The following is a 22,532-nucleotide window of genomic DNA, read 5'->3' as shown; positions in this document are numbered from 1 at the left end:
ATTTCATTTTATCATATTTGTTGACTAGTTATAATTCTTTGATATATTGTTTTAGAGGTTGCTTTAGAGTTTAGAGTATACAGCTATGACTTATTACAGTCTACCTTCAAGTGATTATATACTGTTGCACATATGGTATAAGACCCTTATAACAGTATAGTTCCATTTCTTCCCATCTGGACTTTGTACAATTTGTACTATTGTTGTCATTCCTAGGTGCCTTGGCCTTTCTGGACTTTTACCTCTGTCTTCTCAGGGAATCATTGCTTGGCTGTCCCTTCCCTATGATATCGCCTGGAAACTCTTTCCAGGCAGTAAGCTGGGAGAATAAGAGCTCCCCTGGTTTGTTTCTACTCTCGCAGGGAACACCATCCTATCTGCCTCATGACCAGTGTTAAAAATAAACCACATTATTTCATAAATTTTGTCTGATTTTTTAATTGTTTCATATGGAAGGGTAAATCTACTCCCTGTTACTCCATCTTTGCTAGAAGGTGGGACTAATGTTTATTGAATATCTACGATGTACCAAACACTTTATATTCATTCTTTCACCAAATTCAATCAGATTCACTATGATGAAGATACTATTAAGCCTTTTCATAGATGAGGAGACTAGGGTATATGACAGAATTAATGAATAAAGTCATACATCCTACTAAATGATGGAATAATTTTTTGATCTCAGATGTGTTTGACTACAAAAGGACAGTACTTCCATATAAAACAGAGAGAGAGAAAAGTATATGAATGTGAATAAATTACATCCATTCTGTAAAATTCATTTTAATCATAATCATTTTAATGAGCAGTTTAAACTTTTTCCCTAGTGATTATAGCAGGAACATGATATCAGAATTAGAGCTTTATATTTCATCAGATCACTAGCTTTTTAATTTTTTTTTCTTGTCCCTTAATGATTTCATGGACAGATTCTATACATTTCTGGCCACTTTTGTTGCAAGAAAGTCCAGACCACTTTGACATTCCAATCTTAAATAAAGTTTAAACCCTTTCCCCAGTGGACTCCCAGGGACTTGGAGAAGGGGAACTATATAGTTATTATATAACTAATACTTTTGTGGTGCTGTGGCATTACTGGTCTTTCCCTGATCAGTCATGTTCCATATGCTCCTGCTGTGCTCTGCTCTTAAGATGTGTTGTTTTCATGAGAAAGTTCACCTTCAATCAGATCCCTTCTATCACTACTTGCTCTGACCCTGCCTGTGGTTCTATGCCTGCTCAGAGTGAAGTATTACCTTATTTGACCTAGAGTCTTCCAAGGGCAATGCCATGGTTTCTGTCCCCTTATATAACCCGTGTGCTCCTTCACATGGAGCCAGGAAACTGCTAAGTTCCTCTTTGGTACACTCGAAGGGCTAATGGGAGCTAGGATGGGTTTGGCCACCATTCCTTTCCCAGGCTCACACACTGAGGCTCGTTCTTGCCCTTCAACCTTGAATTATTTCTGCAAGCCTGCCCTCCTCAGCTCTCTCTCAAGATAATATGGAGTAACCAAGATTTTCTAAGAAATCCCTCACTATGATCGGCAACAAAGGGTTGGCGTGGGGGCTGATCTGTGGTTCTGTAGTTCATCAAGTCTCCAGCTGGGGAGTGAGGTATAAGTCTTTCCTTGTGTAGGCACCCCATTCTCTATGATGATTTTCCTGGAACCCCATTCCAGTCATTTAAATTCTGGAGGTGAGAGAATTACCTCATGAGAAAGGATGGGAAAGATATTACCTCCCACTGAGAGAACAATGGATTTCCCTCTCCCTCTCCCCAGTAATCTCCTTATAACAGCTTATTTGCTAGGTGATGATTATGAGTAATAGGGTCTGTTTAGCTGCCTCTCAGTAAGCTCTGGGGGAATTAATAGGCCCCAGTATTGGCAGTTCTTTTTAGACTGTGGCACATTAATGCCTCTTGTTTTCAGAGGAAGCCCTCAGGCAACAATAAAAATCCCACTTAATGTCTTGTTCCATAACCAGTAGTTCAACTGACCTTCTACCTTAGAGTCCAATATATGATCACAAAAGTCGATTTAAATTTCACTTTGCCTATTTCTGTTGTGACGACTTTGAAAATCTTAACTCAGCACTGAAGTACACAAGACATGGATAGAAGCCTGGGGAAAGTCAGTACAGTGGGCAATACTACAAAATAAACAAATTACTCTCCTGCACAAAATGTGTACAGTCTGACAACAAAAACAGGGTACCTTCTTTTGGAACCTGATCTGGTTTCCAAGAAGTAGGACTGGGCGTTGTGAGGAGACTGGGGAGTAGTATGGCAAAAGAGGGAAAAGAGGAGAAGTGGGTGGGGAAAGAGAGGGATAGAGAGAGACTGAGAACACAGTAAGACACTCCATGCTTTCATTCTTGGCTCCCATGGACACAGCTGAGAAGGGGCACTGTGGGCCCCTTGAGGGGAGGGCTGAAGGCTGGCAGCCTCCCTTAACTCACAGAGCTATTTCAAGCTCTGGGATTGGTGCCCACGCCCAGGGAGTTAGCATTCCTGATGGGGGAGGTGGCATGGAAGAGAGCTTTCAAGTGTATTCAACATTCTCCCCCTCAACCCTCTCCAAAAGTCTCTCTATCTCCCACCTCCCCAACACCGAGCTCCTAAAATTACTGAAGAAAAACAAGCACATTAATCCAGGCTCAACCTGGCATAGCAAAAGAAGCAGGCAACCTTCTCAGCAAACCCTGGATTTGTAGGTAAGTGCTACTCACCACATTCTTTAATAAAAGTTTAGTCTACGCTTTAGACTAAAAGCTGTCTTAAAATTCCTTTCCTGTGTCCTGACCTTATCCTCCCTTTTAATGCTAAGCTTTTTCCTGTGTTATTATCACCAAAGCTTTATTCATAGCAATCCATTTATATCGCAGGCACATATTGTGCTCTTAGCTCTGCATATTGTGAGGGACACAAAGAGGAGGAAAGATTTGTCCCTACCTGTTAGTGCAACAGAGCTCGGAGGAGGAAGGTGGGTGAGGGTGGGAAGAGGAACCACTTTCCAATCCAAGTGGTTTCACCAGAGCTTCCCAGACTACTTGTTCTGGATACCTGTACTATTTTGTGACCAACAGATCCCACTCTTCCCACTCTTTGAAATACTGATTGTTCAGATTTGGCATGCACCATTAGACTCCAGCATCGTAAATCTGAAAGTTCCTTGAGAGCAGGAGCTGTGTCTCATTCACCACTACCCTCAGCCCTCAGCATAGCACCTGCCACATGGTAGGATTGCAGGCTGCATGGACCCTCACGTTCATGAATTAATGAACTGAAAGGGCTCCAGAATGGCTCTGTCCTAAGTCCCCAAATCCTCTCCAGGCCCCTGAGCGGGTCTTTGGGGAAACTTTAAAGAACAGTAGAAGAGGCTTATCTCACAGGGCGAATAATGCCTTATATATGTAAAATGTTTTTATTATTTTTGCCCCAAAAGTTATTCATGTAGTTTTCACTTGATCTTTATAGCAATCTGATTGAGGATTTTATAGGGAGCCTGTCGTCTATTTTATTGGCAAGGAGACTGAGGCTCAGAGGAATGACTCTGTCCTCAATACTTCTGTGTCACTCTGGAAAATCATGTTACTATAGGGCTGATAAATGGAACATTGCCTGCCATAGATGTCACAGTCATCAGCGATTGCAGACACAGCCGTTGGTGAGCTGGTGAGCCCTGAGGATACTGGCCCCAGATAAGCTGGGGTGTATATCAAAGGAATGATTTCAGTGAGCCCAGACTCTTGCATCTTCCCATACATAGAAAAACGCTAAGTTCCTTAACTTGGGATATCTAGGTTTCTTTTATTAGCAGTAATCTTTTGTTCCTACTACCTGACCTTTGTTGCAAACTTCTACATATCCTAGCTCCCCCCTCACCTCCTCAGAGCAGTTTTCTCAGGGTTACTTGAGATGATGCCTCCCGGGCTCGAAGTCCTAAAAATTCCTGCCAAATAAAACATAACTCTCAACTTTTAGGTTGTGAATAATATTTTAGTCAGCAGGGCAAAGTTTTCTAATAGCGTGACTTTGTCTGACTAGGTAGCTGTGGATTCAGAAAAACACAGGATTCAAACACTGATCTTCCAGTTAAAAGCCAGGGGTCAGGTTCCCCGTTTTGCTTTATCAGGTCTGTCATGGTGCCTGGGAGAATCTTGTTCTATTGTCTCTAGACCATGAAGAGGATGGAGAGGAACATGGTCAGGGGACCACTACAGAAGCACTTTGATTTGGAGAGGGAGAACGCCAAACAGGCTGAAGCCAAAGACTGCAGAGACTAGAGGATATCTGCCTATACCATGTGAGGTTGTTGACCAGGGAGCAGAGACGGTTCCAAAAAGAACTGCAGAGGTTGCAGCAAGTTAAGCCTTCCAGGATGGGGAGAGGCAGAGCAGGGCAGCAAGCCATCAGCTGGCTAAGGCAAGAGTAACATCCCCTACCTCATGACGAGGGCCCTTTCAGAGATCTGGACACCAAGAAAGTGAGAACTTCTGATCTCAGCTTGGATTTTAGGCTGCCCACCCATCCATGTCCCTCTCTCCCTCAATTACACAGCTCCCTGGAGCAGCCCACATGCAAACCATCTTGAGCTAACACTTCTCAGGCTCCCAGTCTTTCAAATGAGCTCTCTCTGGCTTTAAAGCCTTAATGTTCTACTTTCTTATATCTGGGTTGATTTAGTTTCACTTCTTTTCTATGCCTGGTCAACAAGCATTCATTGAGTAACTCTTAATGTGCAAGTCGTCTTATGAAAAAGAAGTAAAACAAAAAAATTTCCCTGGGATTGGCGACCAGAGAGAATTGTGTAACGATGGCTGACCTCTGATAGGGCTGAGCAAGGAGCAATTGGCTGTTTTCAACACTCACTAATATGAGAGTCAGGCCCTTCCTTTCTTCTGCAGAAAGTGAATTTGTCAACTACCCTCCTTGTACTCCAAAGTATATTCACACAAGAGCTTACAGATTTTGCTTAGATTAGAATATTTTGCACAAGCGATTGTTGTGTATTGGTACTGTGATTTCTTTGTCTTCTTAAGCCAAAGGGCAAATATTTCTGTCATTTACCCAAAGAGGCCTCTTTACTCAGAAGCTGTGAGCTCATATCCTTTGTAATAATTCCCTCCCATAAAACCTTCTGTTGCCAAAGAATAATCCTTTCCAAATGTACACATCACTTAGAAGACTATCCAATGAACATAGACTATATAGTTAAGTAGTTATAACAAGAATAACGCTACTAACTTCATACACTCATTTCTAGTTAGTAGCTACTGATTATCACAGAAGGAAGGGCTACACAATGCTATCCAGAATCTCAGACCTTCCAAAGCTGTCTACACCATTCAGTAAAAAGAGAAGGAAATAAAACTGCCTGCTCAGTGATTCCATCTTCGTCCATTAAACCATGGTGGCTAAGAATACAGACTCTGGACCCAGATTGCCAGGGTTGAAATCCTGACTCTATCACTTACCAGCTGTGAGGCCTTGGGCAGCTTACTGGACCTGTCTCTGCCTCAGTTTTCTCCAGAGTAAAATGTAAATGATGTTTCCTACCTCATAAAGTCATTTGAGGATGCAGTGAGTACTTGAAACAGTACCTAAATGCAAAATAAGTGCTATATAAGTGTTTGCTCTCATCAGTCAATCAATCCTGTAAAAGATTGTTACAGGATTAAAACTCTTCTGTTTTGTTGAAAGTTGCCATAGTTATACAGTTTGTAGAAACTAGTTCTATTTTTCCCATAACAAAATAATCATATGTTAATATTCAGCATAGAATGGATCTATCTCAGCTCTTCAAAACTATGGTCCGTTCTTACTTAAGGCAGGTGCAGGAGCCCTGAAAATGACGTAGCATGTTCAAGAGGAAAGCCAAGTATCACAATTGAATGTAAAATCATTTAGGTCTCCACAGCTAATAGGTGGACACAAGACTCTCTAGTAATATCCAGGCATCTGGCCTAAGAATTATTTCTAGCCTCCAGCTTTGGGTTTTAAAGAGGAGAAACTGAGCAAATAACTGAACTTCCTTGTCTGTAATAAATAGTTAAACCAAACTAGAATGAGAGGTCACAGAATGGAAAAGAATCTTAGAAGCCATTTGGTTGAATCCCACTTCAGTTCTCAAAAAGGATGCTGAAGACCAGATACCTACTCTCTATGGGCTGTTCAGAAGACCAGGTCCGAGGGAGGTGGCTGGCCTTGATGACTAGAGAGTTTGCGTCAGGGACAGGTGGTATAAAAAGAGTCTGGACAAGGAGGCAGCAAACTTTGATTCAGGGGCCTCTGTCTCTATTTCCTTTAGAAAGTCACATCCTCTCTGAGCCTCAGACTTCTTGACGTAAAACTAGGGAAGAAGGAAGGAAACAATATGAATTAAGTGTCAGTATTTATCAGGCACTGTACTAGGCAATATATTCCCATGATTCACTTAATGAAATTGTTATTGAGATTCAACTACAGGATACATGCCAGTTGGTGGATTTTTTATAAACTTATTTATTTTATTTATTTTAATTTTGGCTGCATTGGGTCTTCGTTGCTGCGAGTGGGCTTTCTCTAGTTGTGGCGAGCGGGGGCTACACTTCGTTGCGGAGCACAGGCTCTAGGTGCACAGGCTTCAGTAGTTGTGGCTCACACGTTCTAGAGCGCAGGCTCGGTAGTTGTGGCACACGGGCTTAGTTGCTCAGCGGCATGTGGGATCTTCCCGGACCAGGGCTCGAACCCGTGTCCCCTGCATTGGCAGGTGGATTCTTAACCACTGTGTCACCAGGTGGATTGTTTAAAATGTATATTCCCAGTCTTCATCTGTAGAGATTTGGATCAGTAGGTTAGGAGTTAGGCTCAAAATCCACATTTTTAAATGAGCTGACACTAAGGCAGATTATTCTGAGACAGGTGTTTGTGGGCCAGACTTTACAAAACCCCATTACAGCATCTCAGATAGACACAGGAATGCAAATATGAAAAAACATGGTCTGTGCCCTCGAGATGCTCACATTTAAATTGGAAGTTAGCCATGCTTGCAAAAAATTATCACAGAAAATACTAATTGCTAAATTAGAGTTGTTTTCAAAGTAGAACAAGAGCATGGAAAGTTTCCTATGTCTATCAAAGGGGCTCAGGTGAGATGTCCCAAAAGAGGCAGTGTATGAGCAGAATCTTAGAAGAGGAAGAGAATGAAGATGGGTGGGGTAGGGGGGGTGGGCAGCTTGTCACGAGGACACGTGGCAAGGCCACTCCTGGCAGTAGGAACACTGTGTACAAAGGCACATGCATGAGAATGATTTGCTACAGGTTGCTCAACCTGCAGGGGTGTAAGGGGTGACGAGAAGGTGTAGGTGAAATGTTTACAGACAAAGCAGTGTAGGCAGTGTCTCCAGTCATGAATAGCTTCATAGGTCTTGCAAGAGTTTAAATCTCACCCTACAGGGTTTGGGAGTAGGGAGATTACATGTCCACGTGTGAGAAGGATTACTCAGCTGTAATGTTTAAGGTAGACCAGATAGGAGAATTCCAGAGTGTAGGCCAGGGTTTAAAGGCCTAAACTAGAGCATTGCCCAGGTGAAAAAAAATGAGTATCTTAAGATATTTAGGAAGTGAAATCACATCTTTTTTTTTAACATCTTTATTGGAGTATAATTGCTTTACAGTGGTGTGTTAGTTTCTGTTTATAACAAAGTGAATCAGCTGTACATGTACATATATCCCCATATTTCCTCCCTCTTGCGTCTCCCTCCCTCCCACCCTCTCTATCCCACCCCTCTAGGTGGACACAAAGCATGGAGCTGATCTCCCTGTGCTATGCGGCTGCTTCCCACGAAATTGCATCTTAAGTGTACAAGCATTTCGAGATATTTAAGTGGGGAATTGTCAGAGCTTTATGATTAATTATATGTTCAAGGTAAAAAAAAACAGAGTCAAGAATATACGGCCTGACACAAAGTAGGCACTCATACATCCTTGTTAAATTGGATAACTAGATGGACACACACACACACTCACACACACACACACACACACACACACACACACACACTCAAGAAGACAACAGAAGAAGAGCGACCCCAAAAGGACTATCTCTTTCCTTGACTACCTCACCAAGAAGTTATTTGATGAAAGAATATTAGGAGTTTAATGTAAACTCTAGGCCCTTTATCTGGTCATAAGTCCTCTGCCTGGTGCCTACTAACCCATGTAGATTTAGGGAACTCACTCCCATTAGAGCAAACTAGTGCAAGACTTTCAACTCTAAGTGACCAACTCATGAGACATCTTGAAAACAAACCGGGTTTTCTACAGCAGCTATGACTACAAGATGCTGAAACATTAACTCAAAGAGCAAAAAACCCACTTACTCATGGCCGGCAGCTGCAACTCTTGGCTCAGGTGGGTAGGAGGTCACGTAATTGAGGTGAATGAAACAATAGGGCACCAGCTCTGTGTATCACTCACACCCAGTCATTTTCTTTTGAAAACACCATGCTTGCCAAATAAAACATTCAGACAAAACCTCCATGGGCCAAGTCCGTTTAAACCTCTGACCTTGGTGTTTCTAAATCCTCTTTCACATATTTGAGGTAAACATTGGGGACCTGCTTTAGGTTTTTCTGTTTCCATTCATCATGCCAGATCAGCCTGTTGTGTAATGTGATCCAATGGTATTCATATACTCTTTCTCCGCCCAGAGAACTAGCTTCAATCATTCTTTTCCTTCTTCTGTTACTGTATTCGTTTTTTAGGGCTACCCTAACAGCACCACAAACTGGGTGGCTTAAGCAACAGGAGTGTCTTCTCACATTTCTAGAGGCTTGAAGTCCAAAACCAAGCGTCGGTTCCTTCTGAAGGCTGGGAAAGAAGGATCTGTTCCAGGCCACCCTCTTTGGCTTGTCGATGGCCATCTTCTTCCTGTGCCTCTTCCCATCACCTTCCCTCTATCTGAGTCTCTGTGTCCAAATTTCTCTTTATTATAAGGACACCAGTCATATTGGACTAGGGCTCACCCTAATGACCTCATCTTAACTTGATGATATCTGTAAAGGGCCTGTCTCCAAATAAGGTCACATTCTGAAGTACTGGGGATTAGGACGTCTACATATGACATTTGGGGAGGATACAATTCAACCCATAACACCTATTAATTAACTCAAAACAGGTATCATCAAGAAAAAGTTCTCCTCTGACTTTGAGAAGGGAAGTCAGAAGAGACCAGAAGATGTTCTTATGTTCTCATCACAGGGAGGACAGAAGCACAGTGTTCTACAGGCTAATAAATTTAGGTAAGAAAATGCTTACTAAACTCATGGATATGACCTCTTTACATCGTCCTCTCCCCGAGAAAGTGCTGCCTTTTTCTTCTTAAGGAAAGAGCCATTTTTCCACGTTGTTACCACCCATTCTCACCCTTCATGCTCTTCCCACTCACTTTATTACCTCACCTAATACCACACTGAAAGGGGCCATGGTCTAATAACTTGAAAATGCTAAATATGAGCCTCTTCATCTGTTTTCAGAGATGTCTCTTCTTTTTACCTCCTTTCCCAGAGCACTGACAACAAATACGATCCAAGAAATATACAAAACCAAGTCCCAGATGCCTCCTTTCCATCACACTGGTCCCAAGGACCCCATGAAAAGCAAAAGGCAGTCGCTATCTCAAAATAACAGAACTTCCCACTTTATAGAAGAGAAGCCGCAAGCCCAAGAGAAATATTCTATAAACCCACTGAAGGGCAAAGACTCCAACAAGGGCATCTCTCTTCTATGTCAAGATCAAGACGTCTCCACTCACACCCTAGACCAAGGCCCCAGTTCCAGCCCAGCTGGTGGTAGCAGAATGGCACACGGCGATGAGACCAGATCAAATGATGCCAACAAAAGGCCAGACCACACCACTGGGAAACAAATTCCCCTGACTCCCATGGAATGTGGAGGGAAATTCAAAGGCGAGCCCAAAACATCAACCTATTCAGAGTTGTTTGCAAAGGCCAGAAACACTCACTACCTCCGGCACCAGGTCCCCCCGAGTCTGAGATTGCTTAGCACTGGGGAGATCTTTGGGCACAAGGAATCCTCACAGTACAGAGCAGAAAAGGGGTGTAAAAACAGGATGACCATCTAAGTTACTTCCTCTCTAACCATCTAACATATCCTCACAATAACATATGCTATAATCACTAAATAAAATTATTTGTCAAGCAACTGTAGTAAGCAATACAAATATATATATGCAATACATATATGTGTGTGTATATATATATATATATATATATATATATATATATACTTTTTTCTTAAAACCTAGGTTTTTGTCCTTTTATGGGAATATAATCTTTCACTGAATGAGCAATGTTAGCATGAAAAATGAAGGGAGAGATGAATCTTCCGAAACCATTTTAAGCAATGTACACACGTTGCTAATATCATCAAAATTATGAATCTACATTGATGTCTAGAGTTTTCCTGAAAGGTAAAATATTAAGGATCCTATTTATATTTGCCACCCTTTTCTTATAGGAGATTCTTATGGCGCCACCTGCTGGCAAAATGGCGTGGCTCTTCTGTTTGTTTTAGTTTCACATATAAAGGTAAGAATAGAAACTCAGTTGAAAATATGTACATAATATGGTCTATAAATAAAAACTCCTCTCCCACCACAGCTCTGTGCTCTTTTTTGAAGCCCTTTCCTTTCTTCTTTTATTTCCAGATAGCTCCATTTTGGTTTTCTCATTCCCACTTTCTTTTTTTTTAACATCTTTATTGGCGTATAATTGCTTCACATTGTTGTGTTAGTTTCTGCTTTATAACAAAGTGAATCAGCTATACATATACATGTATCCCCATATCTCCTCCCTCTTGCATCTCCCTCCCACCCTCCCTCATTCCCACTTTCAACCTGCTCTTATCAAACTTTTTGGATCCTAAAAAATGAAAAAGGAACAGTTTATAAGAAATATGTCCCCTCTAACATTTTCTTCCAAGAAGCAAAGCAGTGGGGGAAAGCAGGCCAGGGGCAACAAAATTGACTGATGAATACCTAATTTATTTACACCATCCACGACTGTGCTGGCAGGAATAGGAACACCCAGGGTGGAGAAACTCCTTTGCAAACTTCCCAGTCCTTTATTGTGTGTTCTTTCTCCTTGTCTATCTCCAGTACAATCACTCCTCAAGGATGAGTTCTCAAAATGATTCACCCCACTTCTAAATGGGTCTTTTCTCTGTGCTGGCCATAACTTCAGGACAGGGTCATTGTCAAGGCAGCAAGGACCTGGCCTCATCCTAGTCGTCTCCTCCACTTGATTAATCGCCCCTGTTCCAAGTACACCTCAGTCTCATGAACTTGAGAAATAAGCATTCTGCACGTTCCTTCTTGTTATCCTGCTTGTATCTTCATATATCTGATGGACCCAGATCTGCCTGTATCTCTAACTCCAAAATTTTATACATTCTATTTCAAATGACATTTCATGAACTGCAACAAAATTGTGCATTTACAAATCTTCTAACGTCATAGATTTTATTCTTATCATTTAGTCTAATACATTTCCTTCTTCAATATGATGGATATAATACTTTTATTGATACAACTCAACACAACCAGAGGGAAAGCTGTTGCATGGGTCCTTGCTTGTCCTAACCCATTAAATTCTATAGAACAGTTTAAATCCTTAATCTTCACAAGCCACACTGAGTTCCAGGATAGCTCTCACCTAATCAGCTTAAAGTCATTCATTCATACCAGAGATCTCATCTGGGGATAGATGTGCTCCCCAAAAGACATTTGATAATATCCAGAGATATGTTTGGTTGTCACAACCCAGGTGAGGGGGGTAAAAGACCCTGACCTAGAGACAGTAGCATTGACATTTATACACTACCAAATGTAAAATAGATAGCTAGTGGGAAACAGCTGCATAGCACAGGGAGATCGGCTTGGTGCTGTGTGACCACCTAGAGGGGTGGGATAAGGAGGGTGGGAGGGAGATGCAAGAGGGAGGGGATATAGGGATATATGTATACATATAGCTGATTCACTTTGTTATACAGCAGAAACTAACACAACACTGTAAAGCAAGTATCCTCCAATAAAGACATTAAAAAAAAGAAAAGAGAGAGAGAGATAAAATATAAAAGACCCTGACCTATAGACCATTGTATTAAACTTTGCAAAACCCTCTAAGGTAGGAAAATCAGTGAGATAATTTCTCCCATTTTATAGGGAAAAAAAAATGAGGCTCACAATAAGTAAAATGACTCTCTCTATACCAGAATGTGAATGAGAAACAAAGGCCAGAATTCTGCTTTCCTGTATTATCCTTTTCTCTCAATGAGAAGGCGGGACAACACAATGTCCAATGACTTATGCCCTCCTGTTCAGCTATGAAATACTTTTCAACCCTATAAATAAAAATCTTTAACAATAAAAATTAGAAAGAAATGGTAAAAAGGAAAACTTCATACTTTGATTTTGAGGGAACGTGACTTTTTCTTTTACATTCATTCATTTATTCAGAGATGTATTGAAGAGAGACAATGTCTTCTCCATTTACTCCTACATGAGGAAAAGCAGGTTATCACCTCATTACCTGAACCTACCCAATGGGGAGGGAATTCACTTTTCACCTGGAGGCAGAGGCATCTGGGAAATCTGAGGTGGTGACAGCCTCTCACCCAGAGTCCCAAAATTCTGAAGACAACTGAAGGGGACCCTGAAAGGTTCCCACAGTCCTCAGTGTGGGGTAAGATTGGGTAAGTTGCTACCAGTAACACTGGAGGGACCAGCCCTTCTGAGGGTGAAACAGCCCTGAAGGCAAAGCCCAGGGCATCGTACCTGGGGGGAGAATTTTGCCTCCACACCAACAGCACTAGGGCAGTTGAAGCCTAGATCCAGTTCAAACAGAAGTCACAGCACCATATCACCAACGACAGCCAGCATAGCAAGGAACTGCTGCCCAAAAGAGGGAAGCCCAAGAGGTGTGAACTGTTGCCTGAGCCACTGCCTTCCCTCACCCCATCTGCATCCCTGGGGCACTGAGGGCAGAAGAAGTGAGACAGAGGAGCCTGAGGCAAGCTGCAATAGAACAGGAGCTCCCTGGGGTGGGGAAGATGGACTTTATACCAGACAAGGGTCATAAATAATAATACCTGAATGTGGCTGAAAAAATATCAACCAGAAATAAAACTTTTAAAATGGAAATGACTGGAAGTTATTGGATCAGATTGAGATAGTATTAAACAAAGTTAGTAGCAGTTACTGGGAGAAAAATGAAACCCACCCCAGGTTTATACCTCACCAAGCTGAGATTTCTCAATCTAACCTATGTGGAGAGACACTGTGCTAAGAAACATTAACTACAGTCACACCTCAGAGATATTTCAGTGTGGTTCCAGACCACCACAATAAATCAAATATCAAAATAAAGTGAGTCGGGACTTCCCTGGCAGTCCAGTGATTAAGGCTATGTGCTTCCAATGCAGGGAGTGTGAGTTCGATCCCTGGTCTGGGAATGAAGATCCCACCTGCCGTATGGCATGGCCAAAAAATTTAAAAAGAAAAAAAAAAAAAAGGTTTAAACTAAAGGAACAAAATAAAGTGAGTCACATAATTTTTTGGTTTCCCAGTGCGTATAAAAGTTACATTTACACTGTATTGTAGTCTATTAAGTGTACAACAGCATTATGTCTAAAAAAACAGTGTTCTAATTTCATTCTTTTACATGTAGCTGTCCAGTTTTCCCAGCACCACTTATTGAAGAGGCTGTCTTTTCTCCACTGTATATTTTTGCCTCCTTTATCAAAGATAAGGTGACCATATGTGTGTGGGTTTATCTCTGGGCTTTCTATCCTATTCTATTGATCTATCTTTCTGTTTTTGTGCCAGTACCATACTGTCTTGATTACTGTTGCTTTGTAGTGTAGTCTGAAGTCAGGGAGCCTGATTCCTCCAGCTCCATTTTTCTTTCTCAAGATTGCTTTGGCTATTTGGGGTCTTTTGTGTTTCCATAGAAATTGTGAAATTTTTTTGTTCTAGTTCTGTGAAAAATGCCATTGGTAGTTTGATAGGGATTGCATTGAACCCGTACATTGCTTTGGGTAGTACAGTCATTTTCACAATGTTGATTCTTCTAATCCAAGAACATGGCATATCTCTCCATCTGTTTGTATCTTTAATTTTTTTTTTTTTTTTTTTTTTTTTTTGCAGTACACGGGCCTCTCACTGTTGTGGCCGGCCTCTCATTGTTGTGGCCGCTCCTGTTGCGGAGCAGAGGCTCCGGACGCGCAGGCTTAGCAGCCATGGCTCACGGGCCCAGCCACTCCACAGCATGTGGGATCTTCCCGGACCAGGGCACGAACCCGTGTCCCCTGCATCGGCAGGCAGACTCTCAACCACTGCGCCACCAGGGAAGCCCCATCTTTAATTTCTTTCATCAGTGTCTTATAGTTTTCTGCATACAGGTCTGTTACATAGGCAGAACACTCTATGATGTAAATCACAGCAAGATCCTTTTTGACCTACCTCCTAGAGAAATGGAAATAAAAACAAAAATAAACAAACGGGATCGAATGAAACTTCAAAGCTTTTGTACAGCAAAGGAAACCATAAACAAGACAGCCCTCAGAATGGGAGAAAATATTTGCATATGAAGCAACTGACAAAGGATTAACCTCCAAAATATACAAACAGCTCATGCAGCTCAGTATCAACAAAACAAACAACCCAATCCAAAAGTGGGCAGAAGACCTAAACAGACATTTCTCCAAAGAAGATATACAGATTGCCAACAAACATATGCAAGAATGCTAGACATTACTAATCATTATAGAAATGCAAATCAAAACTACAGTGAGATATCACCTCACACCAGTCAGAATGGCCATCATCAAAAGGTCTACAAACAATGAATGCTGGAGAGGGTGTGGAGAAAGGGAACACTCTTGCACTGCTGGTGGGAATGTGAATTGGTACAGCCACTGTGGAGAACAGTATGGAGGTTCCTTAAAAAACTACAAATATGACCCAGCAACCCCACTACTGGGCATATACCCGGAAAAAACCATAATTCAAAAAGAGACATGTACCACAATGTTCATTGCAGCACTATTTACAATAGCCAGGACATGGAAGCAACCTAAGTGTCCATCGACAGATGAATGGATAAAGATGTGGCACATATATACAATGGAATATTACTCTGCCATAAAAAGAAACAAAACTGAGTTATTTGTAGTGAGGTGGATTGACCTAGAGTCTGTCATACAGCATGAAGTAAGTATGAAAGAGAGAAACAAATACCATATGCTAACACATATCTATGGAATCTAAAAAAAAAAAAGGTTCTGATGAACCTAGGAGCAGGACAGGAATAAAGACGCAGACGTAGAGAATGGACTTGAGGACAGGGGAGGGGGAAGGGTAGCTGGGACAAAGTGAGAGAGTAGCACTGACATTTATACACGACCAAATGTAAAATAGACAGCTAGTGGGAAGCAGCCGCATAGCACAGGGAGATCAGCTCGGTGCTTTGTCACCACCTAGAGGGGTGGGATAGGGAGGGTGGGAGGGAGACGCAAGAGGGAGGGGATATGGGGATATATGTATATGTATAGCTGATTCATTTTGTTATACAGCAGAAACTAACACAACATTGTAAAGCAACTATACTCCAATAAAGATGTTAAATATATATATATATATATATATATATATATATATATACTTGAAGCAAATAAAAGAAATATTATTAACCTTCAAAAAAATCTACATAATTTAAAAATACTTTGTTGCTAAAAAAAAGTCAAGGCTATTGTAATATTAACATCAAAGATCACCAATAACAGATCACCAGAACAAATATAATAATAATGAAAAAGTCTGAAATATTACGAGAATGCCAAAATGTGACACAGAGATAGGAAGTAAACAAATGAACCCATAGACTTGCTCAACGCAGGGTTGCCACAAACTTTCAATTTGTAAAGATGTAATATCTGCAAAGCACAATAAAGTGAAACAATAAAATGAGGTATATCTGTACAAGGAATGCAAGTATTTATCATATGGTCCTCACCTCAAATATGGCTTGAGATATGGCCCCCTTGAGCTTCATAGGAGGAAAGATTTTACCTAATTAGATGTAATATGAACTATACCCCAATATTCCCAACTTCCCACCACTTGTTTTTGTTCATGTGTTGCTGCTCTGTGTCCTAAGAGTAGGCATCAATCAATTAGAAATTATAAATGAAATGTAATATAATTAGTTCAGTTAGTTTGAACTGCTCATGTTTAATTCCATTAAAGATGTACCATGAAACTGGTAATAAAGAAACCTTCCCGGTGAAAGAAAAACACATAACAAATATACACAAAGACTCCAAACACACTTAACACACGTTTCTTGGAATCAAAACCAATACCAGGGGCTTCCCTGGTGGCTCAGTGGTTAAGAAACCACCTGCCAATGCAGAGGACACAAGTTCGAGCCCTGGTCCGGGAAGATCCCACATGCTGCTGAGCAGTTAAGCCCGTGTGCCACAACTACTGAGCCCACGTGCCACAACTACTGAAGCCTGCGTGCCTAGAGCCCGTGCTCCACAACAAGAGAAACCACGACCATGAGAAGCCTGCGCACCGCAACTAGAGAAAGCATGCACACCAAAGACCCAACACAGCCTTAAATAAATAAATTAATAAATAAATTAATTAATTTTAAAACCCAATACCAGCCTGAACTCTCTTAGCTCAAAATTATTATTAATAAAATATTATTTCAAAAGTGTGTGATAAAGAGAAAATATATGCAAGCTATATAAAGAGATATTTAGTTATGCAATTCACGACTGGGAAATTGTTGAACACTTTTGCTGAGGACTATTTGTTCATACCAAGGCAAATGAAATGAGACAAAGGGCATAGACAATGTGTTCTAAAGCAAAGCACAAAAGCTAGGACTGCTAAAACGAGTGACTGAAATGTCTTACAGTGGTGGTGAGAGCAACAGAAGTGGGCAAGCACGTGCCTGCAGAGCCATCCCTAAGTCCTCAGCCTGTTTCCCTGTTACCTTGAGCTCCAGCAAATAGGATAGTATGAAAAGAATCATTAGTGATTCCAATAATTATTTTGATTTTTTGCATAGATAATCTCTTTTCTAATTGAAGTATAGTTAATTTAAAATGTTGTTTTAGTTTCAGGTGTACAACAAAGTGATTCAGTTATACATATATATTCTTTTTCAGATTCTTTTCCATTATAGGTTATTAGAAGATATTGAGTATAGTTCCCTGTGCTATACTCAGGTCCTTGTTGTTTACCTATTTTATATATAGGAGTGTGTATATATTAATCCCAAACTCCTAATTTATCCCCACCTTTCCCTTTGATAACCATAAGTTGTTTTCTATGTGAGTCTATTTCTGTTTTGTAAATAAGTTCATTTGTATCATTTTTTAGATTCCACAAATAAGTGATATCATATGATATTTGCCTTTCTCTGTCTGACTTACTTCATTTAGTATGATAATCTCTAGGTCCATCCATGTTGCTACAAATGGCATTATTTCATTCTTTTTATGGCTGAATAATATTCCATTGTGTACATAAACCGTATCTTCTTTACCCATTCATCTGTTAATGGACATTTAGGTTGCTTTCATATCTTGGCTATTAGAAATGCTGCTGCTCTGAACACTGTATGTATCTTTTCGAAGTAGAGTTTTCTCTGGATATATGCCTAGGAGTGGGATTGCAGGATCATACTATTTTAATATTATTAAATAAAAAATCAGGTAGACTTTTGTAGAATATGTATAAGCATTCATATTTGAATGATATTTTTCTTAAAGGATTTCCCTCATTTTCTTTAGGGGGTACACAACACACAAACACACACAGTGGTTTCCTCAAAAACTGGCTATGAAAGGAAGGTGGCCCCATGGTCTCAGATGATGGTTCACCACAAATGTTCATACCCACAATGTAGCAGCTCTCAGGATATGAGTGGGAGGTTATCATGTTTCAGAGAGCTTCATCTCCAGCTTAGATGTGAAGAGTTGCCATAATATGTTTTTCAAGTTGCAGCAAATTTGGTACAATTTCAGTAGTGTATTCATCCAGGTCCATCTGGAAATAAAAGCAAAACTAAATATAATTTGAGTCTTAAAATTAAAGGAAAATTAGATTTTTAAAATTTGGATTAAGAGGCATTTAACATGCATGGGAAGACGATTAAAAGTTAAGGATGGAAAGAGACTAACAAAATAGGGCTTCTCTGGGAATTACTGGGAACATGAGGACATGTTATCTCATAGTCCAAACTATGCCTTACCAAGCCTATGGAAAGCTAACAGATCAAGCTTTGCTGGCTCCTAATACTCCTGTCCTTGTAGCAGGAGCACTAACTACTGGTGTCATGACCAAATAACAAACAAGTACCTGCATTCAAAACAGAACAGGGACCTCAATTCTAAAATCAAGACTCTTTCATAATTATCTGATCAGCAATAAGATGAGTAGCTTTTTTCTCCTATTGTAACAACTAATTCCCCAGGGATATTCCTTCATTATAGAAAATAATGAATGATTATTCATCCATACCTAACCTTACTTTTACCTCATAGCCAACCTTACAGAGGTTGCAAATAATTCACATTCAGGAGAATATTCTCTCTGAAATCTGGTTCAGAGTGCTCAGAATTCCTAGGTTGAAGAGTTCTACAGCTCACCCCTACTTTACCATTTCATCCCAAATATCACTAGAAAATAAGCAAGCCTGTTTTTAGTAACATGGAAATAACCATCTTGTTTATATTAGTCATCTCAGAATTTTTCTGCAAGATATTGGAGACAGTAAAGGCTTTAGGGATTAACCAGTTCAGCCTCAAAGTGTGAAATGACCTCTTCAAAACATCGGACAATGAAAACACTTGTTTACAGTGATTTCCCACCATTGATGTGCGTTTAGAGTTGAAAGTTTGTTCACCCTGTGTAAACCAATGACCCTCCCTAGTGGCGAAGATGGGAGGTCCTAGCAAGTAACCTTGAGTGCAAAGAGATTAGTTATGAACCTAAATTTCCCAAAGGGTATTCCAAGAGACGTTGCTAAGTGCTATAGGAAAGAAAGATTCTGGGCTAAAACAAGTTTGGAGAAATCTGGGCTAAAAAATGAAAACAAATTACTACGGGAACTCTCTAAGTCTTTAATATGCTAAAGTTGTAGTGAATGTTTACAGGGAAATTATGTCATGCTGAATTTCCCTAAATGAGATGACCATGAAAACTTTGTCCATAAGTCATCTTCGGTGACTATGATGATTCACTAAGCACACCTTCGAAACTCTCTCTTGGAATAGAAACTAGATTAAGATAAGTTTTTATCTCATATGGGTCAAATAATCAGAAAAGGTCTTACAAATTCCAGATGGTGATAGCAGGAACAGCATTTTTCTTAGAGGGCATTTTCCTTATAGGTTCCCCACGTGCACACAGATCCACACATTCACACATGGGCACACATACACACACAAACAGGGCAACAGCCTCACAAGAATTCTTGGGGTAAAATGACAGAAATAGCAAGAAGATGAGGAAATATTTGTGACTGTTGAGTCGCTTTATATATGTTCTCTGTGTTATCAGGAGGTAATCTTCGCTTCATATGACAGATGAGAAATGTGAAGTTTAGAGATCTGCATGCAGCTGGATCCTGCATAGACAAGTACGGAGTTGGGGATCAAGGCTATTTCTTGAGCAAGCTCCAAAGCCTGTGTTCTCCCCACTGCATTATACCACCTTGTTTTCTTCCATCCAAAAGTTCAATAACAAAACAATTGACAAACAAATCAATAACAAAAATTACTAATGCCAAGCACTGTGCTACGAGCTTCAGTACAGTTCCTGACCTCAAGGAGCTTGCGTCTAGTGGAATAAATACACCCAAAGAAAAAGTCAATTAAAATTGATGTTGCAGTCACAATTGTTGTCTATTCCCTAACATCTATTCCACCCCAACAAATCAAACAAAACCATGAAGGCAATTCTATTCTGCCCACCAGTGACTCATTCAGGAAAGGGCATGTGACTCAATCCTTGCCAATTACACATGAATGGAGGTAAACCGTGGGGTTCTGGGAAAAGTATTCCTATTCTCAAGAAATCAACACAGAGAAAATAGTTGCTTGCACCATTTATGCACTGTCATATCCGGATGTGATTCCCTGAACTGCTGCCATCATCTTGCTGCAGGAAGTGCAGCAAGAGAGAGTGGTGAGCAGGAGATAGAGCTGGAGAAGTAGATAGCAATCAGATTTTCATCAAGGGCTTTGTATTTAGGGTGACTATACGATTTACCACCCAAACTGAAACACTTCTGAGAGTGAAAAGGGATGCTACTAATAAATAAGCTGGGACAAGAAGCATAAAATAAATGAATCTACTTACATACCATGCTAAGGAGTTTGGGCTTTTCTGGGTCTGGCTACTTCATGAGTTTTAAAGAAAGAAAGCTTGTAGCCCGTCCATATTCTAGATACATCTTTCTGGCCACAATGGAGAGAAGGAATTCATAGGGGCAGAACTAGAATCAGAGGATAAAACAGGAGGCATGATCCATGTGAGGGAGGTTGAGGGACAAAATAAGGGAGGGTAGTGAAGATAAAGAGGAGGGATAGATTTGAAAAATGTTAAAGAGGCAAATAATTAAGAGGACCTGGTGACTGATTAGGTTCTGAAGGGAGAAGGTAAGATGGGATTCTGAGAGGGACTCAGGTTCCTGGGTTGGACATCTGCCAGAAAGATGTTGCCGTTTCCCAGGTCTGGGAACACATGAAAACCATAGTCTTCACCTCATCCTGGGCACGTCTAGGCAACTGAAAATCTAAGACTGGGGGAAGCTAAGCTCACTTGAATCTGCTGAGCGGGCTTGTGCCTGAGATGCTGTCTTGGGAATCACAGAAAGTAAATTAGCGGTGGGGGAGATCGTTAGTTCTCCTCTCAATCTCTCTGGCAAAGATTAAGAATGAGAGAAAAATTTGAAGGCAGAGAATCAGTTAGTGGCTAGAGGCACAGAACAGGTAAAGGAGACAAAACCTCACCCTTGTCTGCAGGAGCCTGGATTCTAAACAACAGCCATGCTGTAGCTCTAGTCAAATCATTCCCTTCCTTCCAATAATCGCTCTCTCTCTCCCTCATTTTATCACCTTACTATTTTATCAGTTTTAATATAATTAGGGGGCCTGACTTTTATTAAGCATTCCAATACACGGCTAAGATAGTATTTGAGATATGGTGGCTGCCAGCCAGGGAATAAAACATCCACTGTCCTATTGTTTGAGAATTCATTCATTCATTCATTCATTCATCCAACAAATATCTTAAATGAGCACAATTTGAAGTGATAAATGCTATCCTTTTATTCCAGAGGACAAAAAGCAAGACATGATCACTGCATGGACAGCCAACTTCATGGCTATTTATTCATGCGTGTGAATCTAATCTAGTAAAGACATCAGATAGTCTAGTCTGTCAGGAAAACACACTACTCTCTCTCCCCTCCCAACTTCCCCTTGATGACTTCATCATATACCTTTACAAGAGCCAAAAGAGCAAAAAATGAGGAAGCTTACCTGAAGTAAGCTCTGAATGTGACCAAGATAAAATAATACACAGTTTCTGTAAGTTAAAAATGAGTTTTCTCCTTTCTTGTTATACAACTTTTTTTGCAGAAGATTGTTCTCAGTCTTAGAAGACTTTCTTTCTGTGCTCCAACCTCAGTGTCTTCAAAACAACAGTATTTATTACAAACTGGTAATGATCAAAGTGAGAGTAACCTTAGGATGACTTAAAAAGTAGTGAATCTCTTGATTTTTTTTGATGATGGCCATTCTGACCGGTGTGAGATGATATCTCATTGTAGTTTTGATTTGCATTTCTCTAATGATTAATGATGTTGAGCATTCTTTCATGTGTTTGTTGGCAGTCTGTATATCTTCTTTGGAGAAATGTCTATTTAGGTCTTCTGCCCATTTTTGGACTGGGTTTTTTGTTTTTTTGTTATTGAGCTGCATGAGCTGCTTATAAATTTTGGAGATTAATCCTTTGTCAGTTGCTTCGTTTGCAAATATTTTCTCCCATTCTGAGGGTTGTCTTTTGGTCTTGTTTATGGTTTCCTTTGCTGTGCAAAAGCTTTGAAGTTTCATTAGGTCCCATTTGTTTATTTTTGTTTTTATTTGCATTTCTCTAGGAGGTGGGTCAAAAAGGATCTTGCTGTGATTTATGTCACAGAGTGTTCTGCCTATGTTTTCCTCCAAGAGTTTGATAGTTTCTGGTCTTACATTTAGGTCTTTATTCCATTTTGAGCCTATTTTTTGTGTATGGTGTTAGGGAGTGATCTAATCTCATACTTTTACAAGTACCTGTCCAGTTTTGTATTTGTAATGAGGTAGATAGACCTAGAGTCTGTCATACAGAGTGAAGTAGTCAGAAAGAGAAAGACAAATACCGTATGCTAACACATATATATGGA

General features: G+C 40.4%; 1 protein-coding gene across 1 annotated transcript; it reads left to right on the top strand.

Moving 5' to 3' along the window:
- Nucleotides 1-4,187: 4,187 nt before the first annotated feature.
- Nucleotides 4,188-10,148, top strand: CCDC190 (coiled-coil domain containing 190; the record flags this gene model as incomplete). The annotated part of the gene is given in 5 exon segments (XM_079923016.1): nucleotides 4,188-4,269; nucleotides 4,272-4,373; nucleotides 9,167-9,290; nucleotides 9,556-10,123; nucleotides 10,125-10,148. Coding segments are annotated over 5 exon segments (900 nt in total).
- Between the last annotated feature and the right edge of the window lie 12,384 nt (nucleotides 10,149-22,532).

This window comes from Stenella coeruleoalba, assembly GCF_951394435.1.
Source record: "Stenella coeruleoalba genome assembly, chromosome: 1".
Classification (NCBI taxonomy): Eukaryota; Metazoa; Chordata; class Mammalia; order Artiodactyla; family Delphinidae; genus Stenella; species Stenella coeruleoalba.
The sequence above is the reverse complement of the archived record's forward strand: the minus strand, read 5'-3'. Positions and strand labels throughout refer to the sequence as shown.